The sequence below is a fragment of the Amborella trichopoda genome, chromosome 9 (assembly GCF_054954075.1).
Source record: "Amborella trichopoda isolate Santa Cruz 75 chromosome 9, AtrichopodaSantaCruz75HAP2 v2.0, whole genome shotgun sequence".
In the NCBI taxonomy this organism is placed as follows: domain Eukaryota; kingdom Viridiplantae; phylum Streptophyta; class Magnoliopsida; order Amborellales; family Amborellaceae; genus Amborella; species Amborella trichopoda.
Window position 1 is genome coordinate 16,390,662 of NC_142344.1, and position 27,559 is coordinate 16,418,220.

At 36.5% G+C, this 27,559-nt stretch overlaps 2 protein-coding genes across 4 annotated transcripts in view; one reads left to right on the forward strand and one right to left on the reverse strand.

Annotated features, from left to right (window-relative positions):
* Window positions 1–4,513: 4,513 nt before the first annotated feature.
* Window positions 4,514–11,530, forward strand: ALDH3F1 (aldehyde dehydrogenase 3F1). 2 transcript variants are annotated; one of them, XM_006829090.4, is made up of 10 exons: window positions 4,514–4,704; window positions 4,765–4,833; window positions 4,918–5,014; window positions 5,356–5,562; window positions 5,645–5,769; window positions 6,366–6,470; window positions 6,784–6,956; window positions 7,654–7,744; window positions 7,846–7,995; window positions 11,048–11,530. In XM_006829090.4, exons 1-10 carry the CDS (start codon window positions 4,528–4,530, stop codon window positions 11,294–11,296), a joined length of 1,443 nt encoding a protein of 480 aa, XP_006829153.1. In that variant the 5' UTR covers window positions 4,514–4,527; the 3' UTR covers window positions 11,297–11,530. The 2 variants fall into 2 exon arrangements, with proteins under 2 accessions (XP_006829153.1, XP_011629017.1); XM_011630715.3 differs by having other exon boundaries at window positions 5,681–5,769.
* An 11,781-nt stretch (window positions 11,531–23,311) lies between these two features.
* Window positions 23,312–27,559, reverse strand: part of LOC18424505 (altered inheritance of mitochondria protein) — a 38,462-nt gene continuing 34,214 nt past the window's right edge. For both annotated transcript variants that reach the window (XM_088848493.1, XM_011630716.3), the window contains 2 exons: window positions 23,720–23,789; window positions 23,312–23,629 (listed from right to left, as the gene is read on the reverse strand). In XM_088848493.1, the coding sequence (XP_088704619.1) occupies window positions 23,724–23,789 (66 nt within the window). In that variant the 3' untranslated portion in view covers window positions 23,312–23,629; window positions 23,720–23,723. The remainder of the gene's footprint in view (window positions 23,630–23,719; window positions 23,790–27,559) is intronic.

Below are 27,559 nucleotides of genomic sequence, written 5' to 3' on the forward strand. Positions count from 1 at the left end.
GGCATGCAAAATAAGTAGGAAATGGTATGATGATACCTTTAGAATGACACAAGTTATTATTAATCTTTTTGGAATGGTGATGATGTTATTATTAGAAAATCTTTTTGAAATGGTGTTATGATGACTTTCATTCTGCATTTCAGTGGAATTTTGTGACAAAAAAGAAAGAAATGATAGTTTATAGGCAAGTGCTGGTAAAATGTTGGTAATGCATTTCTCATATTTCTTCCGAACATAGCCAAACAGTAGCAATGTATTTCTCAAGTTACATATAAATACTGCCCAAACAATAACAATTTATTTGCATGTAATATATTAATATATTACACAGTAATATATTTCACAGACAGAATATTTCCAGGTATCCAAATGGCCCCTAAATGTTGAATGGTTTGGTAATTGTCTTTTTTTTCAAAGGCGGGGGGAGGTAGTAATGGAGGATTGGGTTTCGGGGGTAAGATATCTAATATTTGGATCTTAAAACCTCAGCTAAATCAAAGTAATTTCAACCAATTTCCGTTGGGCTTTGCTAATGGGCTGAATTACCAGTACTTTAGAAAAAAATTTTAAATTTTTTGGTTGAGATTTAAACCGAGAACAACGAAGAATCGGAGATTAGGGTTTGGGTGGTTGGAAAATGTGGAATTTTGATCTTAAAAGTACAAGCATATGTTTATTGTTTTGGTTTCGTTTCTTCTTCTTCTTTTTTTCTTTTTTTTTCATGGGGGGTGATTGTTCTTTTTTTATCCTCAACTAATCCAACTAACCCCAAAAGAAATCTAGGTCAAATGGCAGGGAGGAATGGGTGAATGTGGTTTTCAAGTGCTAAAATGTTCGTCTAGGAGTACTGAAATTTTGCCCTTCTTTGCAACGCGAAAGAAGGAATGTTCAATGCTAGACCACTTGCCAAATAAATAAAGGAAAAGTTTATAAAGAGGCAAGGCTCTAAACGATCAAATCAAAGGCACTTCAAAAATTTCACTAGAAGATGTTGTTTTGATGTCTAAATACATCAAATTGAGCATCTTGGCATCAAGATGCATAGACATGAAAAAAAAATGGATTTCAAGTATCGAAAATAGTACATCTTGTAACGCATTTTTGGATCGTCAATTTTCAAGGTATTTAAGTTTTCATAGATCTGCTCGATCTACATTATTTTTAAAGCTTTAAGTTTTATAATTAGATATAAAAATATATTTTAAGGCTATCACAAAGATTTCCAGTATTAAAATCACATTGCTCGTCATTGTTTGAAGATAAGCTCTACCTTGATTGTTTAGAGCCGCGACTCTATACAAACCGCACCTATATATAAATTGTGTAAAGTTGCGGTATTTCCCTCCTATCCGGTGTTGCGCTCAATGTAATGTTCGCAGAAAATATTCCCACACAGTAATAAAGGGCTGGAAAAAGTGTCTGTTTGTAATTTTCTCCCAATTTAATTTCAAAGTAGCCATCACAATCTACATGACCATGAGTTTGAACAGTTGATTTAATTTCAAAGTAGCCATCAAAATCTACATGACCATGCATTGAAATAATTGAAAAAGGATAAACTCTCATATTGTTAAAAAGTTAAGTATATCTTGATAAATTTGCTTAAACGTTTAAACATATCTTGATAAATTTATTTAAACTTTTAAACACTAAAGAGGTTTATATGTAATTGTTCATGTCTGGCTCACATGAAGCAATGTACAAAACTCCATAAATATTATTGCTATAATAAAATATAAATGTCATAGGTACCATAGTACACATCAATCTATGCATCATTGATGGCAATGGGAAACATTGATATATGCATCATACCATGTCAGCCATAACATATATAATACAATATAATATCAACTACTATTATAATATGGGTAAATTTTATAGAGAGCATAGGCTCTAAACAATCAAATTAGAGCCTACCTTAAAACTTTCATTAGATGTTGTTTTGATGTCCAAAGATCATCAAATTCATCATCTCGACATCACGATGCATGGACATGAGAAAATAATGGATTTCAAGTTTTGGAAATAGAACATCTTATAACGCGTTTTTAGACAGGCAATTTTCAAGATTTTCAAGTTTTCATACATATGTTTGATCTACACTATTTTTGAAGCTTTAAATTTTATAACTAAAGATGAAAATATAATTTAAGGATATCACATAAATTTTCAATATGGATACCATATTTCTCAACACTATTTGAAGGTCGACTCTAATTCAATTGTTTAGAGCTTCGACTTTATACAAACAACAACCTCATAATATTAACATATTATATTATCATAACCATAAGATTCACTAACCAAACCAGCCACTACTTCGGTGGCGCTTCCGTTTTGGAATCTCGCTCCGACGTTCTCGAGTCGGAATCTCACTCGAAACCCATTCCCATATATTTGGGATCTTGTTCTAATTGTGAGGATTCTCGATCCTATTAACAACGGAGCTCGCTCCCATTCACAACGGATTTGGATCCCATACACAACGGAGAAGAGTTGAACTAAAGGAGAGAGAGAATGTGAGCTGCCGATTGCAAATCAGAGTGAGAAATGTGCTCAACGCATGTCATGAGCAGCTGCCGTAACTGTTGGGCCGGTGGCGAGCCACATTGGCTTGGGAAGCCGATGCGGTGGTGGTCAGAGGGGTCTTCTTCTTCATGGGTCATTGGAGGAGGAGTCCAAAGAGCCAAGCATTTCACAGTAGCGTAATTGCACCTATTCTCCACGAGCTTGAGCCAGAGTGGTCGTGGTGGTAGAGGGAGAGTAATATATGAGGAAAGAGATGATGGAATGCAGTTTCTGTGACGGGACATGATCTGCCAGCACAGAGTAGTGTAGATATTGTTCATGAAACAAACTCTTTTTTCCTCTTTTTTTTTCTTGTTTTGGGATTGCAACTATAGAGGCAGAGAAATTACATTAGATAGAATTCTGATTGATTACAGATTGAGAGAGAGAAAACCAAAGGGCTAAGTAGAGAGAGAAACTGGTACTTGTGCAGTGAGAGAAAAAAAGGCGAGGTAAAGATCCTAATCCGCTGCTGAAAATGGGTATCAGAAGAGATCCAATCCCAAGTCCCTTCCTTATATTTGGAGGAGAATTCCCCTTTCTCTCTCAAACTTGGGTCGGTAATGGTGAAGAGAGAGAAAGAGAGTGTGTTCCCAAACACGCAAAGCCTTTAATGGGTGAACAGAGACTATTCACTCACCCCGTCCATCCCCTTCGTTTGTTTCTATCTATAGACCTAGTGAAGGGATGATGGGTTTCAGATAACTTCGTTGCAGAACCCTCTATCCGATCAACTTGCAGAACCCTCTATCCGATCAACCTCTCTCTTGCATTGAGGCCACGGAATTTCAGAGCACAACCAATCCAAAAATAATCATCCTTCTCCACCTTACCTCAACCTCTTTTCAATTTTGAGGATTCTCGATCCTATTAACGACGGTCTCTACTTCAAAGATATCACTCCCATTCACAACATATCCCGATCCCATTACAGCACAAATTTCTTGGTAAAGCAAGGATCTCAACACGGAACTTCTACCTTCATGGGAACTCACTCTCCGAGCTCTACAGCTTTGGGCAGCTATCGATCCGGTACTCTTGCTCCCAAAACCGGAGCTGCTCCCAAAACCGGAACCGCTCCCGCTCCCGAAGGTAGCTGATGCCTATTTTAACGACGTGCGGCCTACAAAGGTAGCTGACGCCGTATATGTATATTATAGATCGCTAATGAAAGAGGTCAACTTGGATATGAAAAGGGTCTTTCTTGTATTCCGTTTCTTATCTGCCCAAAAACTCTTTATTTTTGCAAACAATCAAATTAGAGAGGAAAAGTACAATTTGGTGACCCGAATCACCCCTCGAGAGAATTGTTTCAGATCAAATCGTTGGATTGGCGATCTCAGCCTGATGAACCAACTAATCAAATTTTTTTTAAAAAAAATAGAAAACAAAAAAATTTTAAATATTAAAAAATAAAGTAAAATCAAACAATATTAAAAAATAATATAGAACCGGCAGTTTCCGATAGAAAAACACCAAGACCGATCAATTTCCTTAAGAGACATACAATTATCGATATTTAGGCATAATTAGATTTGGCTCAACATTTTCCAAACCAAACTAGCCAGCTTGGTGCCATTTCAATTTCCTATCCAAACCAGTAGGTTCGATCCGGTTTTTAAGAGATTGTTTCCTATCCTCCCATTTTAAACTCAGCGCATGGTGCGTGGGTTCGGTGCCCCGATTTACGTCAACGTCTTAGCACATGGTAGGTGGGTTCGGTACCCGGATTTATGTCAACGTCTTTGAAATGACTGGCTTTAATTGCATAAATGTCCAAACCTGCTCCGGCGGTTCCGCGTGCTCACTGTAATTCTACTCCTCCTCGTGGATTTTTTTTTTCCGCAACAAATTAATTACCGATGGATAGAAGAGGAGAAACGAAAATTGTTATGCCACTCCACTCTTCTCTTTTAAAAAGAGGGGAAATAGGAGCAAAAACATCAAGAAGAATCGATGGAGGAGGTCGAAAAGCTGAGAGATACTTTTCGAAGGGGTACAACCCGCAGTGCGAAATGGCGGAAGGGCCAATTGACATCTCTACTCAAACTTCTAACTCAAAACGAGATCGAGATTTGCAAGGCTCTCCAACAGGACCTCGGCAAGCATCACATCGAGGCCTACAGAGACGAGGTGTGAATCTCAACCCTTTCTTTGTGTGGTTATGCAGACGGTAAAGAGTGCGTTTTGCAGGTGGGGCTGCTCGTCAAATCCATAAAACACGCATTGAAGAACCTGAACCAGTGGATGGCTCCTGTAAAGGTCTGAGCATCCGAAACCAATACTGGCTCCCCTCCAAATCTCAGTAAGATTGTGTAGTAAGAGAGTTGTTGGTTTGTTTGGCAGGCAGGGGTACCCCTCGTAGCTTTCCCCACCTCCGCTGCGTTGGTCCCTGAACCTCTCGGCAACGTTCTGATATTCTCATCCTGGAACTATCCATTTGGTATGTGAGATAGCAAATCAGTTTCTCTGGTTAATCTTTGATGCCGACGAACTTCTAATTTATGTATGTTATCTATGGTATGGTATCATCATCATCGTAGTTTTATCTCAATTATTTGTGTACGGTATGAAATAGATTAAATTGTGGTTAAAAATAAAAGTTGTTGTATGAGCGGTGCTCCCGCGGATCAATTTTGTTTTTGTCAAAATGTTTCGAAATTACAACTCTATTGACATTTTGTATACTTGGAAATTCTCGAATTGAAACAACCTAACACGAAAAAAGAGAAGAGCTTAGATGGTGGTTACTTGAACATGCAAGGGGGTGATGGGTGGTTGCAGGGCTATCACTGGAGCCACTGGTGGGAGCATTGGCCGCAGGGAACACGGCTGTTGTGAAACCGTCGGAGACGTCCCCTGCATCGTCATCGCTGTTGGCGAAGCTTATCCCAATGTATCTCGACAACAAGGCCATAATCGTGGTTGAAGGAGGGGTTGTTGTGTGCGAGCAACTACTCCAAAGGAAGTGGGATCTGATCTTCTTCACAGGTCAGTGAACGGCCATCCCTTTCACACTGATCTATCTGTTCTGTTTTTCTATTGGAATCCATTGGTCCTTCATAATTTGCAGGGAATCCGAAAATCGGACGGCTGGTAATGACCGCAGCTGCAAAGCATCTCACCCCCGTAGTGCTTGAATTGGGTGGGAAAAGCCCTGCCGTTGTAGATACCCTCTCTAGCTACAGGGATAGAAAGGTCACTCCAATTTCATGGCTTCTTTTTCGCAATGTTTGATTACTCGGGCGTGCTCAGACTCGCCCAAGTATCCCCACTTGGATGTCTAACTAGGGGATCTTAAACAAAATTCAAAACTAAGTAAACAATTTAAGAAAATGAGAAATTGTATTAGTAATATGTTTTTGATGTTTTCTATCATTTTTGGCATAGATTGAAAAGTATTTTGGGGATGAATACTTATTTATATATTTTCTCTTCTTTTTGGATTGTTTTTAAAATACCCCAAATCACAAATTGATGTTTTCAAAATCTATTTTTGCGCCATCTTTTGAACCTCGTTTAATTGTGTTTTGTTTATTTTCACTTTAAAAATATTTTCATATTTTTGTTGTTGTTTTAGTATTTTTTTATTTTTGAACACTTTTTGGCCTTGGCTGGAACTCGGGCTCAACTCAGGCCAAGTTGCTCGGACTTGGGGCAGCATAATTGGTTCGGGCGGGCCTGGGCTGCCGGGGCCCGAGTCGCTTTTTTCAACAGTGTTGTTTTTTCTGATGGCATGCAGGCTCAAACACTTACTCTAAATTTGACTGTGAACTTAAATTCTATTGTAAAAGGTGGCCTCAGCGAGGATGGTCTCTGCGAAATGGGGAAGTTGTAATGGACAAGCATGCGCAGCAGTTGATTATGTTTTGATAGATGAGAAATTCGCCTCTACGTGGGTAATATACTCAGGACTCTTTTTTATGTCTGAGGAATTCGTTTTTTCTTTTCTTTTTTTTTTGTCTTTTTCTTTTAACTTCGACCTGCATAACCATTTTAGGGCTGACAATAGATCAACACCTCAGCCCAACCTCATCAATCAGGCCCTAAAAAAACTAGAGCTTAAGCTACAAAATGTAGCTCAAGGGGCAGGGCCGGGTCAGGGCCGACCCCTAGTAGCTAGCAAGAGTAAAACTCTAGACATTTGCGTTCTGGTACATGCCATTTTGACCACCTCTACCCAGAATCAGAGTCTTCTGTTTATGTTTGCAGATTGTTACATTGAAGAGCACACTAAAAACCTTCTATGGGGATGACCCGAAACAATCAAACGCGATCTCACGGATCGTGAACAAGCATCACTACCTCAGACTCAAGAGTCTCCTAGCAGACCCTAGAGTGTCCAATTCGGTCGTTCATGGAGGTGGAGTGGACGATGACAACATGTAAACTCTCTTTCTCTATCGCTCACTCATCTTTCTGTCTCTCCATGTTTTCCTTCCGTTAAAGAGTGAGGTTGGCTGGAGGAATTAGGCTTGGGTTTGATTGATTAGTAGCAATTATAGACTTCGGTTTGATTGATTAGTAGCAATTGTATCTTAAGCCGTGTAGGAAAAATCAAGTGGTTCAAACCGAAATCGTCCGGTTGGATTGAAACCGATTTCGATCGTTTTGATAAACCGGGTTGGTATTTTAAAAAAAAAGAGAAAAACTTATATAAAATCTCAAAAAAAAATAGGGGATTTTTTTTTTGTAAAGTATTTTTTAATGTTTTTTTATCATTTTGAGAAAGATTGGAAATTGTTTCGGTCATTAATATTTATTTTTATATTTTTTCTATCATTTTTAAAAAATTTCAAAAATACCCATAGCACAAATCGATTCTAAAATCCATCTTTTTCCATTAATTTTTAATTTCATTTGGATAGGTTGTCTCCAACCATGTTTTAAATATATCTTTTATATTTTATTAAATTTTTTTATTTTTTTTAACACTTTTTGATCGCTGAAGGCTTATGCCGCACCGAATAAACTCTTCCTGCGATTTTTTCAAGTTTGATTCCTGCCACCCAACTATTAAACAAAAAAAAAAAATGAGATATTGGCATTGGGGTAAAATCAATTTTATTTTTGTTGCGTTAGGTACATAGAGCCGACCATACTATTGGACCCCCCTCTGGACTCGGAAATAATGACTGAAGAAATATTCGGTCCCTTACTTCCCATCATCACAGTAAGTGCTTATTATTATGCATTTAATGGAAATCTTAGTTGCAACTGCACATAAATGGTCAGTTGCAACGGCACATGAATGAGGCGGGTTGTTGTGGACAGTTGAAAAGGATAGAGGAGAGCATCGAGTTCATAAATTCGAGGCCCAAGCCACTGTGCCTCTACGTTTTCACCTCGCGCTCCGCGCTTGCCGACAAAATCGTAGTGGAGACGTCCTCGGGCAGCGTGACCGTCAATGACGCCACTGTTCAGGTTTGTGGTTATTCCTTTTTGGTTTGTGTTGAACCAATAAAATAAAATCGGAAGACATGAGGTCGGAAGCAGTTACTCCATATTAATTGGTAATCTAGCTGCTTCAACCTGTTTAACCGGATAAATTCGAGAGAGTCAAAAAAAAATGTTAGATGAAATAAAAAATATAAAAGTATATTTAAAATATGATTAAACAAAGCACATCCATACGAAGCTGTTGAAAATTAATGAAAAATATGGATTTTAAAGATAGATTTGTGTCTAAAGGTATTTTTGAAAAAAAAATTTAAAAATAGAAAAATGTAAAAATAAATATTAATAATAGTTAAAAAAAATTTCAATCTTTGCCGAAAATATTAAAAAAAATGTTACAAAAAGATCCCTTATTTTTGGGATTTTATATAATTTTTTAATTTATGTTTAAAATACCTGGCCTTGTTCACCAAAACCGGTCGAAACCAGAGCTGACCAATGTCATTGGATGGTTCCAATCTAATTGGGTGATTAGAATTTGAACTGCCCGATTTTTCCTACACTATGCTAGATTTCTTATAAAAACACTCTCGGCAGTTTTATTTTCATATTAATTCATGAGTTTAATAGGGAAAATACGATCATTTGAAGAAAGATGAAGGTTCCTTAGGACCTTTATGAAAATATAGTAAAGCCTTGTCTCAAATCTTTATCCAAAAAACTCTTTAGGCTTATAAACCTTGATGATGACTCTAAAATCAATTTTGAACCCCAATTATGAAATTCGAAGCCCAAAAGGTGGTGTAGATCTTGGACACTTATTTTTAAGGTGAAGTAGGCAGTCTAAGATAATCTATTATAGTAGTCATTATTTTTATGGTTTGAAATCTTAAAAATTTTTTACAACCATAACAATCAAGGTCCAGATGATTGATTCGAAAGTTTTTCGATGCCGAAAGTGTAATTTCTGGTGAGTTTTGAGGTAAAGCTTTACTTATTTTGATAGCGTTGTGGCCCTATCAAAACATTTTCCTTTGAGAAGGATCTAAAAAAGCTTCAATGAAATGGCTAAATAAAGTTTACGAATAAATTATTTTCAAGATTTGACATTTTCTTCATTTCTGATTTTATGATCGTGGGGACCAAACTTATCAATAAGTTAAATTCTGTATCCAATTGCATCCTAGGTAATGGTTTTTGGAAGGTGCATGCATTTGAGTTGGTGTGCCAGCTTTAAATTTTAAAATCACTAGACAAGGCAGTATATTGAGGATCTAGAGAATTTATTGCTGGCTTGATAATCACCATGCTACTACTTGATGGATAGTGATGCGAGGTAGGTCCAATCTCTGTGCACTAGGCAAAGCTACAGTCCCACGTACCGCAACGTAGGTCATACATAGCATCATCACCCTCGATCAAGAAATTAAACCAAGAGTGAGATCCATCATGTTTTGGGCCTATTATGTTGGCGCAATGTTCCATTAATTTGACGAAGATGATCCAATGGACTGCTGGTTTTTTCAACTAATCCATGGAATTAAAGGCTTTTCTCCTCAATTGCATAGAAGTTATCAATGGATAAGTTCTAGGGTGAGATGATGATGTTAATTTCTTTTATATAGTTTTCACTATCACCTTATTTCCAAATCAGCGGCACTTTCCCTTATCCAAGAATAGTGTCAAAAGAATAATTACAAAGCACTCCTATTCTTAGTATTATTCGGATTCTCATAGGAATTAAAGTAAGATTCGAAAGTTTTATCTGGCAATAAAAATACTTCGAGTACCAGTCAAATTTCAATAGGAATTGGAACAGGTTTTAGAGTTTAGAGGCTATATCTGGGAATAAAAATATTCGAAATACCAATCAAATTCTCATAAGAATTGAACCAGGTTTTGAAGGTTATACAGAGTGAGTGTACCTCCAGGATCTGGAAGTACGAAAGGAGCTCGTTTTTTTTGACGTTCACCTTGTATCCGATACAATTTCGAGATGAACGAGTGATTTTATGTCGCAAACAAAGTCTCTAACGAACACACCCTAAAGATACAGCCAAATCAAAGTCTTCTTGAGTTTCTAAAGTTTCATGCTCGGTAACTCGCAAAATATGACAGCAAAAATATACTGATGTAACTCAAAATACTATAAAACTCCTTAGATTCTATCTATAAATTAATCTCCATGTTAATACTTCACCATCAGTACTAAAAACCACCGTGGTTTCCACCATGAGTTCACTGTCACTGTCAAGTCTTCTTGTGTTACGTGGATTTTCTATAAGCGTCACCCTTTATTTTTTTCGTCATACAGAGGCCTTTTAAATGGAATAGATATTATTTTAAAGGTGCAGTTGGCATACGGATGCCTCTCTCATACAGAGGCCTTTTAAATGGAATAGATATTATTTTAAAGGTGCAGTTGGCATACGGATGCCTCCGTAGCTATAGAGGTAAAGTGCGGTGAGTAAAGAGGGAAATATAGTAGGGCGCCGTGACAGAGATGCCAAGTTGTTTGGACACGTCAATTAAAGTGAAGAGATGCTAAGTTGCTTGGACATGTCAATTAAAGTGAAGGCAGAGACAGGTGACCTGAGCAAGACGCAAAGATGATACTTGGAACATTAATAGCTCATTAATAACGTTGGAAGATAAATTGAAAAAAAAAAAAAAAAGTTAAAAGCGGTGGTCCAAAGGTGTAAAAAAGGCAAAGTAGACCATCAAGACAAGGGAACAAGAAAAAAAAAAAATTTGAAATTCATAATTCAAAAATAAATTAACAGATGAGTCACCCCAAAAACATGACATTCCCCCAAGTGGTGCCTCCAGATGGCCTGACCGCATGACATTCCCCCAAGTGGTGCCTCCAAATAGCCTGACCACATGACTTTCCCCCAAGTGGTGGTGCCTCCAAATAGCCTGACCACATATACTAAAGAACATCCCAAGTATGAGATGTCATGACGTCCAAAGCTCCCGTATCTTAAGTTAACATAAGAAAAAAAAATTATCTACACCATGCACTTGCTTTTAAAGTTATTAAGTATAACTCAATAACCATGTTTTTATCACCGTACAGTACGCCGTTGATTCACTACCTTTCGGAGGGGTCGGACAGAGCGGTTTCGGCAGGTACCATGGCAAGTTCTCCTTTGATACCTTCAGCCACACCAAGCCCATCTTGTGCAGGGGCTTCATGTTCGAAGTCTACTCGCGGTACCCTCCATGGAATGGTTCCAAGCTCAACTTCATCAAGTCTGTCTATGCCTTCAATTACTGGAAACTCGTCCTCCACCTCCTCGGCTTCGGCAGCTCAGCCACCACTTGAACATCCTATCACCTTCCCCACCCACCCGGGTACACCACACCTATTTTATGTACCTTACTCTTCCGCTTGTTAACAATTCTTGAAGGTGCTCAAAGCTCAGCTCAGCTCAGCTGAACCTTCAGTTACATGGAGCATACTTCTTCAGTGTGTACCTTTACCTGGCAGGAGCTCATATTGCTCGTCGTGTAAAAGTTCGGTTTTATTGATTGTATTAATATTACTCTCATTGCCATACACCGGTAACCCTTGTTTTACAGCAAAGAGAAGCATAATAAGCTTATAAGGTACTTAGAATACTGGCTCTCGGATTTTGGAAAAGGCTCCCTATAAGGATTGTACATGTAGCTCTTAAACAAAAATGATTTCCAATTTCCGTTGTTGTATGGAATTAGGTAAATATTCGCTCTGGCCTTAAGTTTTCTTTGGACCTAGGAATTTTGGATATTTGAACTTAAAAAAATATGTGGATTTCTTGTAAGAGAGACTAATGCGATCTTGTCGAAGAATATATTTTTGCAACTTTTTCCTTTTTACCTATTTCTTTTCCTTTTGGCAAAGATCACTTACAAGTAGTATTATTATACTAATTCTTGCTTCACAAAAAATAAAACTAACAAATCCAACTTCTTAAAAACCTTGATGTCATTAAACAAATTTTCTTTAAACAAATAAAATATTCGAAATTCTTATGTTTAAGAATATAAAGACAATATAATTAGATATGACAAAAAACAAAAAGAGAGTGTCCGAGATTACTTCAACCAAGTTTATTACACTCGGCATCGAGTCACCACCATCCGATGGCATTGCATCAATGATCAACTTTCAATTTCAATCGAAAAGCAAGTTTAGGCTAAACTACATCAATAGAACAGGAACTGCTTTGATCATAAACTCAAACCTTATGTGAACTCTCTTAACAACCTAGTTTGAGAGAGATGGATTCTCTTTTTACTATATCATAAAACCCTTAACCATAAATCATAGGAGAGAGAAAAATCCCATAGTTTAAACTTTTAGCCCTTTTTTACAATGTGGGAGAGAGATCAAAGATGAGAGAGTGGGATGTGCCCCCTTTGGATTTTCATGAAAGAGAGAAACTTTTTTAGGAGAGATAGAAAGATTAGGTGTAGAAATTTTGGGTAAAGACAATCTTTTTTTTATAGGCTTTAAACAGTATTAGGGTTTTCATTGGCTTGCCTCTTCTTGTGAGATTAAATATGAATCATTGATTTTGGGTGACTTAGGGGATGAGATATTTGAGTCATCCATTCAATAGATGGGTCATCAACATCATGAAATGTGCAAGAACCTTTATCTCATCAATAGAAATTAAATAAAATAATTTCAAATATAATTTAATCATACCAAAATAATGCACAAGTCTCCTCATGCTTTCCAAAAATTCATTCAAAGCTTCCTCAAGCCAATACATTTTCAAAACACAGAGCAACTTGGCCTACAAGCCAAAATCACTTATCACAAAAATAGAAAGCTTCTAAATGGGTGGGGCGTGCCACCCATGAGAGGATCTCATGGGCCCCACCATCTAGGCCATAGTTGGCCCATGTGCACAATAGGCCCCTATGCAATTTTAAATTTTAAAACTCAATAAAACAATTTTAAATTTTATTTTAATATTTAAATCAATGTAAAATCAATATCTCTAATTTTATAAATCTAAATTTGATAAATAAAATATCTAGAGATCTAGAAAATTTCAAATAATAATTCTAAAATCATATATACCATAAAAAAACATAATTAAATTCATTAGATGGGAAAAGGATCCATATGGTCTAGGAATCATTCAAATACTGGGGCACTTCACCTTCAAATGTGGACTACGGACCATACTTGTTTTATCAAACCAACCCAGTGTTTCCCATAACCCACAGTCAATGCAGGGGCTTATTAGTGGCTCACCAAAGTCTGGTCAATGAGCTAAGGGGTCACAATCCCAGTATGTAAATTTCAGGTTCTCCCTTAGAGACGGGCCAAGATCACCTAGACCTGATGCGACCACACCTCCTATGGCGTATAGGGGTATCTCTCGCACATGCATACTCTTTACCCTGAAAGGTGGCTAAACGGTTCATCAATATGCATGTCGTGTGATGGTACATGAATGAGGCTTTAGCCCCCGTCTTTGAAGGCTACAATCACACATAAGGGTCACACAATTCTTCGGCTCACTCATCCCGGCACACTCCAACCTAATCAAGGGATAATCTATAGAACCATTATTGGTTTATACTCTATACCCAGGCAACATGGGTTTTTTCCAACCGACTGGCCTGGACTGTCAAGCACAGCCTAATATCAGCAAACATAGTTTGCTTAGTAACTACACTCCCACTGAGTTCATGTTCCACTATATCATTTCATTTTACAAACACTTATAAGGCCTTTAATGGCCACACTCACTCAATATCTCCCACTTAGCCTTTGATGGCCTTACATTCTCTCTTCCTTACTTTTTCTCATCCCCATCTCTCTCTCCCAATTACAATCTCTCTCTCAAGCATTTTTTACTTATTCTCTCTCAATACATTAATCATGGTTTTCGTCATCAATCCTTTAACAAAAGGATTTATTGAGGCAACAATTTTTTTTCCTTTGCTGCACAAATATCATCCCAAAAGTGGTCGTAACCCATATTTCAGATCGCATCATGAATCATGGACCTTTTGCCACAGAAAATCATCATGTACTCTCATCGCATGGGGTTATATGTTCATGGGCTCAAAAAACCTCTTCAAATAAGCTGATCTCCATTATAGCAATACAACCAAACCCACACATCTCATTCCTCAGGTGATAGAAACATGATTTTATACGCTTGGATTTCTTACAAAATCGTGCCTCTTATGACACACATATCGTCGTCGTATTGTCGTAGAAAATCCTTACTGCCTCACAATGCACGGGGTGAAAGTCAACGTGATTAATAAATTTATTAATCCTTACGATATCATTGTCCACCAAACAATTCGCCACATACTCTATCTCCATGGTGGACAATTCTACTACATCTAGTTTCTTTAATTTCCAAGTAACTGTACCCCCTCCAAGCATGAACACATATCTAAATGTGACTTCGCACTATCTGGATTTGTGAAATAGCTTGCACCTGTATATCTGAATATCCAAACAGCTAAAAAAAGCGTAGGACTGTAATTGCTCCCACTCAATCATTGCACACGCAACATATACATGCTTAACATTCTTATGCAATTAGTAATTCAATACCCGTTGGGTTCACAATATATAAAACCTTCATGAACCACAAAGGTTCAACCACACTAGTCATCTTGGTAGTAAATTCATACAAACCAAGTTATTTAATCAACATAACATGTGTCAAGGAAGCTTAGCATGATGGCATTCCTTCAACATTCCATATGGTTCAAGGTCTTAGGTAATCGATGATTCTAAATAACTAGAAACATTGGTCAAGGTATATGAATGTTATATATATATATATATATATATGCATTCACAAGCAATAGTCAGATAATAGTATGACAATTTAAAATGATTTTCATAAAAACTTAGTGGACCTTGGAAGACTATGTGGTTTTCTCAAAACCATATTCATAGATGTAGGTTTTTCTCAAATCATTCAATTTAATTGTAAAATACATGTTCAGCCTTCATAAATCATTTTACTGCATTCACCTTTTATTTCCTACCAAATCAAGTTCATGGCCACAAAAACAAATCATAAATATCATCTTATAATTTTATCCAAAATAAAGCATGACTAAATAATGTCTACTAAAGCATTGACAAAATATTTCATTTTTGATAAATATGGAGGTGTTATCAAGATATCATCATCACATGCAATACATCATATTATTGACAGTATTGGGAGAATGGTCACTACGACCGAGTTCTATCAAAACACTGCCTTTGTGTTTACATATTTGAATAAGCCACACCCATCTCTCGTGTTTCATCCTTAAGCCTCAAAGCCTTTGATCAAATCACATCTCCATGTGTATTACTACCTTAAGTAGTTCATTACTACCTTAAGTAGTTCATACTCTAGCACAAGGAGGCACTAATACACAGGGTATTAAAAAATCGGCTCTTTCAAATTTGTTAGCACCTATCACTTAATGTCCATACACTTCATACATATTCATAAAATAATTAGCCAAAATATAACCAAAGCATATTAAACATAATAAAAAGTTATTTAATCATCGTTCCCTATATATGTAATATGGGATAGATTTCATACCTCAAAACCATGTTGTGTGGTACCTTGGCTTTTTTTATTTATTGTTTTTACTTGTTTGACAAGCTTTTGTGATCTTGGAAGAACACACAATTTATAGGTAATATATTGGTCATCGGTTTCGCATGTCACGATGTGTCAATCTCTTTAGCACTTGGATTATCTCTGTCTCACACCGTGAAGAAATTCTTTTCTTCATCACATCATTTCAAATATCACAATTTCGATTCTCCCACTAATATTTAGCATTCTATGCTACCACCAAGTCTCTCTATATATCATTTCATTTCAAAGAAACCAATATGCTTTTATAGGTATTGTGTTTTTTCTTCTTTCTGTTATTCTTAAATCGAATACTCTTCACATAGAATGTCATATCTTGTCAACTCTATATTATCTCTCTCTAAAGTTTTATTATAATAAACCATACTCATATCACACTATAAAACTTTTTAAATGAGCCTTAAAAAGGTTTTCACTATGAGGAATCCAAAGATATGTCATAACGTGCCACACCTTTTAATTTACTATAGAACCGAACATGAGCATCCCATGATAAAAACATGACATCTCTCAACTCATAAAGAGTTTATCTTCGAAGCTTTTTGAGTATAGAGTCAAAAATATAAAATAGTGCTCAGTTCCATCCTTAAATCACACCATTTAGTGAGTCTTCAGTTTAGTGATATTTACGTTACAATGCAATTTTCTCAGTAAAAAATCATGTTAATCTCATTTTAATAAAAAATTGCTTCCCTCAAGCCTCAAATAATTTCTTCCTTAAATCTTTTGTGTCAAAAACTAGACTCAAAAGAAAATCATAACATCATTGTGTGAGTTCCAACTAATATTTTTCTTCAAAGAAATAAATCATATTGCAGAATTTCAGGATTAATACTATCTAGTAAAATTGGTTTTTCTCTCTACCCTCATAGATTTTCCCTTTCAAACCAATTTTGTTGGAAAGTAGACACATAATAGTGACACATATATTTCCACAAGTCTCATATCACTAAGTTAAGTAGGCTTGATAAATATAGTTATTCATATCTCAATGAAGAATATACCAAATTGTAGGAAATTCAGGAGCCTCTCTTTAATGCAAAATTTTTATTTCTCCCTTCTTATAGATATTTTTCTCTCAAATAAAATTTATTAAAACATAGACTCATAATGGAAGTTTAAGAACTTAGTATTAACTATAAAACATCCTATTAAGAATATAAATAAAATCATGACTTGTAAGCCATTGAAATAGTTCTCGTTACAGAAAACAACAATTGCGCACCCTTCAATAAATAGACCATATCTTTCAAACCACAAGGAATTTTTTAATGAAAATATTTTTGTTTGAAATTAGATTCAATTCTATGAGTCATAGTCCAATTTTAGCTAGAAATAAAGTCATATGGTTAGTAAGAAAAATCATAGAACTCAATAAACAGTTCTTGAAGTTTGCAGGGTCAGAACTGACACCCTTCATTGATGAGTGCATAACTCTCAATTCCTTTAGGATCTCCCACTGAAATTTTGCAAGTAGATCATACTCTCAAAGGCACACAATATTACTAAGTATAAAATAGAAAAATACATCATTATCTTCTTCATATCACTGCTCCAAAATAGCTTAGAATATTCATGTTGCAGAGTTCCTTTTTCGGTGTTTGAATATTTCAATAATTCTTAACTATGGGTGTATTAGTTTACCACAAAGGTCATTAGCTTTATTATATCTCATTCTCAAGCTTGATCTAGACTCAGTAAAGTGAAAAAAATAACTAATGGCATCAAGTATCAATAGCTCTGATACCAATGAAAGATAGACTAATGCGATCTTGCTGGGGAATATATATTTTTTATTTTTCTTCTCTTCATCGTTTTTCTTTTTTTTTTTTCTTCTCTTTTGGCAAACATCACTTACAAGTAGTCTTATTACAGTAATTCTTGCTTTAAAAAAAATAAAACTAACAAATCCAATATCTTAAAAACCTTGATGTCATTAAACAAATTTTTTTAAACAAAAAAAATATCTACAATTCTTATGCTTGAGAAAATAAAGGTAATATAATTAAATATGACAAGAAACAAAAAGAGAGTGTCGGATATTACCTCAATCGAGCTTATTACACCCCACACTGAGTCACCACCATCCGATGGCACGGGATCAGTGATCAACCTTCAATCTCAATCAGAAAAGCAAGTTTCAGCCAAGCCACACCAATAGAACATAAATCCCTTTGATCACAAACTCAAACCCTAGGTGAGTTCCCTTAGCAACCTAATGTGAGAGAGATAAATTCTCTTTTTGCTATATCCTAAAACCCTTAGCCACAAATCCATAATTGAGATATGAGAGAGAAAAGAACGTCATTGTCTAACCTTTAGTCCCTTTTTACAATGTGGGGGGGGAGAGAGAGAGAGAGAGAGAGAGAGATCAAATATGAGAGAGCGGGACATGCCCCTTTTAGGTTTTCATGAGAGAGAGAAAAAAAAAAAAAATTTCTTAGGAGAGAGAAAGAAAAGATGTAAAGATTTTAGGTAGAGAATCCATTTTTTATATGCTTTGAACAATATTAAGGTTTTTTAAGATTTTCCTTGGCTTATCTCTTCTTGTGAGATTGAATATGAATCATTATTCTTGGGTGACTTGTGGGGTGAGAGATTTGAGTCATCCATTCCATAGATGAGTCATCAACATTATAGAATGTGCTATAACATTTATCCCCTTTTCCCAAACCATTTTCCCATCAATAAAAATTAAATAAAATAATTTCAAATATAATATTGTGAATACCAAAATAATGCACAAGTCTTCTCATGCTTTCCAAAAATTCATTCAAAGCTGCCACAAGCCAATACCTTTCCAAAACACATTACAACTTGGCCTATGAGCCAAAATCACTTATCATAAAAATAGAAAGCTTCTAAATGGGTGGGGCGTGCCACCCATGAGAGGATCTCATGGGCCCCACCAGTGGGTCCATGTGCATAATAAGCCCCCATGCAATTTTAAATTTTTTAAAACTCAATAAAATAATTTTAGAATTTATTTGAATATTTAAACCAATGTAAAATCAATATTTCTAATTTTATAAATCCAAATTTGATAAATAAAATATCTAGAGATCGAGAAAAATTCAAATAATAATTCTAAAATTATATATATCATAAAACAAACATAATTAAATTCATTAGATGGGAAAATGATCCATATAGCCTAGGAATCAATCAAACACTGGGGCATTCTACCTTCAACTGTAAACTACCGACCACATTTGCTTTATCAAACTGACCCGACCTAGTGTTTCATGTGACCCACAGTCCATGCATGTGCTCATTAGTGGGCCACCAAAGTCCGATCGATGAGCTAATGGGTCACAATCCCAGTCTGTGGATTTCAGGTTCTCCCCTAAAGACGGGTCAAGGTCACCTAGATCTGATGCAACCACAACTCTTATGGCGCATAGGGGTATCTCTTGCACATGCATACACTTCACCTTGAAAGGTGGTTTGCTTTCTTGAAACGATCTATCAATATAAATGCCATATGATGGTACATGAATAAAGCTTTGGCCTCGTCTCTGAAGGCCACTATCACACGCAATGATCACAAAGTCTTTCGGCTCACTCAACCGGGCATACTCCGACCTCATCAAGGTATGACCTATTAGAACCCTTATCGATTTATACTCTATGCCTAGGTAACATAGGTTTTTCCCAACCAACTAGTCTAGACTGTCAAGCAATATGCATGCGATGTTATAGTACATGAATGAGACTTTGGCCCCGTCTTTGAAGGCCACCATCACACACAAGGGTTACACAGCCCCTCGGCTCACTCATCCGAGCATACTCCGACCTCATCAAGGGATAACCCATTAAAACCTTTATCGGTTTACTATATGCCTAGCTAACATGAGTTTTTCCCAACCGACTAGCCTAAACCGTCAAGCACAGTCCAGTATCAGCAAACATTGTTTACTTAGTATGGTCCACGAGGGACCACACTCCTACTGAGTTCATGTTCCACTATATCATTTCATTTTATAAGCACTCATAAGGCCTTTAAAGGCCACACTCACCCAACATTTCAAATATTAATAATTCTTGTTTGGATGTACAATACAAAATTTGTTGATTCCTTACAATCATTTTCATGTCCATTGTTTGGTAACAAAATTTGATATAATTTATCTATCTAAAATTTTAATATACTTTCTCTCTCTAAAACTCAAAATTTTGGATAGTGTCTCTCTACAAATTTTGAGACAATTTCTCTCTCCAAATTGTGATTTAGTTTCTCTCTATAAAAATTTAATGTATACTTTCTTTTTAAAATTTAAAATTTGAAATAGTTTCTCTCTCTAAAAATTTTGAGATAGTTTCTCCCTCTAAAAATTTTAGTACTTTATCAATCTAAAATTTAATACAGTTTTGCTCTCTAAAATTTTAAGGTATTTTATCTTTAAAACTTAAAATTTGAGATAGTTTCTCTCTCTAAAATTGGATATAATTCTTCTCTCTAAAATTTTAAAATACTTTTATCTTTCTAAACGTAAAACTTGAGATAGTCCTCTCTAAAAATTTTGAGATATTTCTCTCTAAAAAAAATTTAGTAGTTTCTCTCTAAAATTTAATATAGTTTCTCTCTCCAAAATATTAACATACTTTATCTCTCTAAAACTTAAGACTTGAGATGGTTTCTCACTCTAAAATATTTGAGATATTTCTCTCTCTAAAAATTAATATGATTTCTTCTCTAAAAATTTGAGACTACTCTAAAAATTTTAAAGTATTTTTTCTCTCTAAAATTTAATAGAGTTTCTCTCTCTAAAAAATTTGACATAGTTTATCTCTCTAAAACTTTTAGGTCCTTTCACTCTCTAAAATTTGATATAGTTTCTCTAACATTTTGATATATTTTCTCTCTCCAAAACTTAAAATTTGAGATAGATTCTCTCTCTAAAAAGTTTGATATAGTTTCTTTTTAAAAAAAATTAGGTACTCCCTCTCTAAAATTTGATATAATTTTTCATATCTGTCTCATACCAAATGTGCATAACATAATTTTTACATGAAAATATTTTCATGCAGATATTTTCATTCCCTAATTTTCGGGTCGAGGGGCCAATAAGTGGAATCCATGGACCTTGGAAATCCAAAAGAACAGATTTTGGTGTGGAAATGAAATCTTAGAAAAGTTAGATGATTTTTCACAATTTTAATTTCCATGAAATTTTAATATCCTAGCCATTGAAAATACCATTAAGTAGATTTTGATAATATCCAAAATATTAAAAAATCCATGTTCCCAAACAAGCCCTTAGGCTCTATCTTCCACCACCTTGGCTTTTTCAGTTACCACAATGGTGCTCCTGTTCAGTAGTGGTCCTACCATCATGACCCTTCTCAGCTTCCTCTAGCTAATTAGCCCTAAAACATACACACACTGCTCATCACCAAATTGATCCTAAAGGGCCCTTGTGTCGATTGTTGGTTCTTCTTGCTCCGCCAACCCCTTGATTTGATTTTTTTTTTTTCTAATAACATTAATATTGAGGGATATTTGTGTAAAGTTCTCTTAAATCATCAGTGTTTCCTTTATACAATTCCTCTCAAGTACTTCTCAATTATTTTGGTAGAAAATATACAAATAATATTTCTATGTTTCGAACCTAAAAAGAGCAAAAAGAATTTTAGCCCTAGCCTAAAAGATTTTTTTATCATTGAAATTCGGGGCTTCCAACCCTAATTATATAGGGGTAGTTTCATCATTTGGCTCAAGGCCAACCAAGTCTTACCCCCTTGTTGAGGATAATGATCAAAGAAACATTTTTCTTATGGAAAATATTATTCTTGGTTCCTTACCCTGAACAAGGAGAAGTAGCTACATTTAGTTTAACTTTAGTGGCCTAAGCCAAATGAAAGTTCTACCCTTACTTGTTTCAAATTTAAATTCAAATTCAAATTTTAAAAAAAAAAAACAAAAAACAAAAAACAAAAACAAAAAACAAAAACAAAAAACAAAAACAAAACGAATGTGCTATTTTCTTGAAAAAATATGTTCCAAGTTCCAAAACATAAAGAAAAAGGGATAATTGTCATTTGACTTAATCTTTACTTAAATGGCCCAATTCAAATCACAAATTTACCCCCTCTTATTTAGGAACAAGGAACATAATTCGTTTTCAATATAAAAAAAAAGTATTTTTCTTAAATCATGACCCTAAGGAAATTAAACCCCACTTATTTAGGAACAAGGAACATATCTCATTTTCGATGAAAAATCATTTTCTTGAATCATAACCCAAAGTATGGAAGGTACTTATATTATCTTGCTCAAGCCACTTAAGTGAAATCAAACTACCAAAATGTCTCCTTGTTCATATTAAAAAACCTAGATCATTGTACTTTGAGCATTTCTCAATAAAATACTTAACAAAAGAACTTGGTGAAACACATATTATAATAGTTGGCATGCAAGCAGGTTGGGGCAAAACTGGCCTAGCCCCAACTTGTGATCAAAGGGTGCTAACCCAGACCCGATCAGTTTCAAAAACTTCAAAACCCAAGGTGTGCCTGGCCTGACTTTATCAGAATTCCACCAAAAATATGGGTAGAATAATAAGTATATAACCAAGATATAAGACTGTAAATAATCTATTTAGTCTATATAAAAGAAAAGTTTATATAAAGTTGCAACCTTAAAATGTAGAATTAAAGTGTACATTGAAAATCCATCATAAAAGGTTGTTTTGATATTGGAAAACCCTCAAATTGATCATTTTGACATCGAAATGTACAATTATGAAAAAATAAAAAGATTTTGTCCCAAAATAGTGCATCTTACAATATATTATCTGGACCGCCCATTTTTTAGATTTTCATATGTTTATAGATCTACTTGATTTGAAACATTTTTGCAGTTTAAAAATTTTATAATTAGAAATGAAAATAGATTCTCAATCCACTTTTTATACCAAAATTGCATTTGTAATAAAATTTGAAGGCGCACTTTAATTTCATTGTTTAAGATTGCAACCTTACACAAATCACACTCTTACATAAGCTATTATGTAAATAATATATTTAGTTTATAAAATTATATTATAAAAATTATATAAAAAAAATTACATTATATAATATATATCACATTATGCACATTTTGCGTAACTTATAACAAGGGCCCGTCAGACCTTACTACTCAGGCCTAGGCTCCGCCCATTAAGAGGCCCACCCTACCCATACCAGGCCGATCCTGCCCATTAGGCCCACTTACACCCTTGTGACAAAGTAACCAGTCTGCTGCTAAACCATTGATTTATCCACCTCGAGAATTTTCTTTTTTTGGTGATTTATCCATTTTAGTGTTGTTCTCTCTTACTTTAAAAGATATTTTTAAACTTTTTAAAACTGAAAAATTTTATATAAAGTTGAGGCCCTAAACAATCAAACTAAAGTGCACCTCAAAAAACCTTTACAAGATCCCTCTTCTTGAAAAAATAGGACCATTTCTGAACTCAAATTAGGTCCACCCATTGTGTTGGCAGGTCAATCCCACAGGTTACCCACCCCTAACCCCTAATTTCTATCCATTCCTGAACTAAAGATGGATCCAACTGCTATCCAATTGCATACAATCACCTTATGAGCGTCAAAGGCTGCAATATTGAAGGACTGGTTGGTATTCTTTCATTATTGTGGAGCACATCTACCCAGAACCTCACTTGTCTACAAAATGGATCGTGGGAAATATGCAACAGATGTAAGAATAAAAGCTATTAATAGCAATCTAACAATACAAAAATGATGAAAGATGTCCAAGAAAACAACTTGTCCAGAGTAAGATTCAAGAGTAACAACCGAGACTCAGAATAAAAAACATGAGTGGAGGATGCCATGAGGATGCAGGCACTTCGCGCCCCAAATTTATTATACACAGATTAAAGAACAGCCTCGAGTACTATTTGGGTCGCCTCCTATAGGGATAAAGTATGTCGTCGACATTATCTTTGATATAATTTCCCACTCTGTACAAGTTTCTGGCCACGCCTGATGACACTAGGCCTGCATTCCGTGTGAATCTACATATTCCACAATCATTAGCACTTCATATCAGCAGCTAAAAACAGTCTCTGTATAGTCAGCAATGTGAATAAAGAAATGATACTTGCCTACTCAAGAATTCATCACCGATGGTATTTGGCGGTCTATAGCTTCGAGGTTGGGGAAATGCCTGATCACCTGTGGAAAACATAAAGAAGAAAGCATCATATTCATCAAATACGGTTCAAATGTTTGAGATGCTTTTGTAGAAATCAACACAAGAACCTTTACAAGATAACACTCAAAACGATCAAAGGTCGTTACTCCAAAAGTAGTAGATGGGGCACCTCACTTACTCACGGGAAATAATTTGATGCAAACTGCATAATTACACCAGGAAAATTGAAAAATAAAATCTGGTCTGCACTTCATCAGGGTCAGCTGGTGAGTTAGCCGTAAGGTTGGTTGGTCAAAACTAGGAGAAGACTTGACTGTGAACAAGACTAGTTCCCGATGTCTCCCACATTCAAGACTCAAAAATGACCTTTGTATAGAAGGGCTCATTTTGCAAACTTTAAAACTGACAATGCCTTTGCCCCTTCATTTCCCAACAGGCACAGCAGACAACATAAAACTGATCCACAAAAACCTTATTACTCAAAATTAGCAAATGAATTTGCGCCAGTACGAATATCACTCCACTTATAACAGGCTCATATACAAGGGCCAGGTTATTACTCACATTCTTATTCAAACAGCATCGTCAATCTTTTCTTCTGCGTTTCTTAATGGATTGACCTAAACTAACAATTTTTAGTTCCATAACTTGCTGGTTTATGACAAGTTTCCACTTGGTAACTTTATAGAAACTATAACCATAAACTTCGAACAACAATTTTCAACCTTAAGCAATAATATGTAAGGTTCAAATTTTATTATTCGTAGAGTAAGGACTGAGCTTCGTTTGGTTTACGTTGAAGTTTATTTTCATGTAGAGCTCTTCAATTTTTTCTAATCAAATCAGAAATTGGCCCACTGCAGACATTGGGACCCACCTACCATGTCCCTCTAATCTCTATCTAGCAACATCAACTCAAAACTGTAAGGTTGAAGGACCTCCTCTGCTCAGGAGCATCTATGGTCATTGGTCCAAGACTTGTTTGGTGCTCTGGTTCTTCATGCCCTCAAGAAACGTCTCAGCTCAATCTGTCCTATAAATACAGATAATATCTAGTCATGGCTGAGTCAAACCCAAGTGGCCCATGCCAACATGATGTGCAAGAATCAATCAACTTATTAAGGTTGATTATCTCAAATATTCCTCACATTCTATCAAGCCCCCCACATACACCGCAAGGAAAAGCACCAAGCACCACAGACCTCCCTTACTCTCCCTCTAAATAATTCTTTCAAAACATCTTCCTCAATGGCTGTGGAGTGTGTGCATATCTATATATCATATATATAATGTGAGCATGTATACTGGTGTCATCAACCACCTAAAGGGGAACCCAATTTGTGGCGTAATGAACCCAAACTCTTAACACTACTACCGTTTGTGTCAGATAAAGTTGAGGGGCACTCTTACTTGACAGCACCGACCCAATCAACTCCATCCATCCAACTCGATTTCTTGAACTGACATCAAAACACAGTTATTGTCCCTCTGCAATCCTTGACAAGCATGTTCCAGCTAGGGCTTTGAGATCCCTGAAGTTTTATGCAACGAGGACATCAATTGAGTCGAGAATTCAAGTTAGAATGATCGCATTATTAGCCATTAATGTTGGTAGAACTGATCCATCAATCTATCCTCGCAAATATGGATCCATCGACATCTTTGCAAGTGGGAGGATCAAGGAGCTAAGTGCTCAACCCAGACAAATGAAGCAGTGTTCCAAAACACGCTGGCCGGCGCCTAGGCGGCCGAAGGGGGTGTGGGCAACGGGGGGTCCAGGCCGCCCAAAACCTGGCAGCCTAGATTCAAAAGGGGGCAAGGGTTGTCCAGCAATCCGGTTTTAGGTCCAGATTTTGTATCAAAAATGCATATTCATGCAATTTAAGAAAGGCTAAAATTCTGCGATGGCATCTTTATCATACTGCAGAGAGGTAGAGCATAGATTGGTATTCATTTCCTAATCTAGTACCACATAATATAGAGGGTGTAAACATTTTTCCTGAAGTTGATAGTGGCTAAAATTTGGACATTAAAGTAGGATTGCTTGCATGTGGAGGGAGACGCCCTTAACATCATCTAATGAAAAACATTGCACACCACTAAGTTCTTACAAGTTCTCAGCTGAAAAAGGATCTCATGATCCTTTTTAGTGTATCAACGATTTCATGTTTGGCGGAAAAATAATGGCAGCATTGCCTTGAGGATTTGCACAGAACGAACTCCATCAAAGAACCAATCCTAACTTGTCTTAACATCATTAACAAAATAAGTTCTACAAAAACACAAAAATAAGGAATCCCACAGACTTAATACAACTGTTAAGTAAAACATGGAGATGTATTCTAGCAAATAATAATAGTAAATTAAATATTTTCAGGAGTCAAATTATAGTTGTTGGAAATGCCTGTGGTTCCGAATCGTGTTAGGAATCAGAATCACAGAATTGGGGGCAGCCAAATGATTCCTAGAGTCGGCACTGCAGGTGAACAAATGATTCCTATAATCGGAATCACCGTCCGTAAATACATAACACATGAAGCAGGATTCCAACTATTTGGGAATCGCTCTCTGATCCAAACGGAATCAAGATTCCTACAATCGGAATGTATGACTGACATATATGCACTGCATACTGAAAATTCAAACATGTAAAGTTGGGGCTATAAGTACCACTTACCTGGCTCATAGTTGAGGAATCTGTGGCTATATACTTCAATTGTATAGTGCAACACCACTGGGCTACGGCCCTTAAAGATTGCTTTTATGTGTCCCTTGTGCGTGTGACTGTGCGCTCTCTCTCTCTTGCATCGTGTGTGAAGGCTGGCTGACCCTTGGTTGTGCTAGGACTAAGGCTTGGCACCGCACAGGGTGCAGTAAGAAATTTCCCCCTGTGATAGTTGGTATCAAAGCAAAAGGTTGGATGTCACCATGGCTAATGGCATAGTGATGTGCGAGATCATAGCGACCACCTCGAGCAGCTGTTGGAGCAACTCACCTAAGCGGTCCAGGATGGTGGTTTCGAGTAAAACCTTACTACCTTGGAAGCTTGGATCGGTGCTTTAGAGGCCAAGTTGGAGGAGTGCTGTGGTGCCTATGATGCTCATATGGGAGGGCTCATGTACAACCTCAAGGCCTTCACTCAGTCCTTCAAGGCCAACCTTGTGACCTTGTAGGAGGATATAGCGCTTGTCACGAGGGCCTTGTGCAACACCACGAGTGAGCTGCACGCTAGAACCATGAGCCATGTGGGGTTGACTAGGTGAAACCAACCCCTCTCATCAAGGAGCCAGGTGGTGTGGATTGAGGTAGTGGAGAAGGTGGGCACACCAACCACCAAAAGTGATGGGCAGTTATACCTTACTAGTACAACCGACCGAGGGAGTGGGTGGCCAGATGGCCAACCCAGAGTGTGTGGTGGCCAAGCGGCCTCCATACGATTCATGGTGAAGGCATCACTGACATGTGTACTGTGTATTCAAAATTAAAATGTGTAAACGTGGCTCTCATAGTTGAGGAGTTCGTGGATCTATACTTTGGCAATTGTATAGTGGAATACCAGTGAGCTACGTCCCTCGAACATTGCTTTGTGTGTCCCTTGCACGTGTGATTGTCTCCTGCGTGGTGTGTGAAGGCTGGCTGAGACTTGTTGTGCTAGGACAACGGCCTGGTGCTGCATGGCGCGTTGTGAGATATTTATCCCCATGACAGTTTGCCAGACCCCTTTTTCCTAAGGCTCATGTGGTGCAGGCAGCCTGGTGTGTGTGGTTCAGCAGGTTGGTGTGTATGGTGC

Coding starts and splice junctions, on each gene's coding strand:
- ALDH3F1 (XM_006829090.4), top strand. CDS start 4,528: ATGGAGGAGGTCGAAAAGCTGAGAGATACTTTTCGAAGGGGTACAACC. Junction 5,563..5,644: donor GGATCTGATCTTCTTCACAG/GTCAGTGAACGG, acceptor CATAATTTGCAG/GGAATCCGAAAATCGGACGG. Junction 7,745..7,845: donor CCTTACTTCCCATCATCACA/GTAAGTGCTTAT, acceptor TGTTGTGGACAG/TTGAAAAGGATAGAGGAGAG.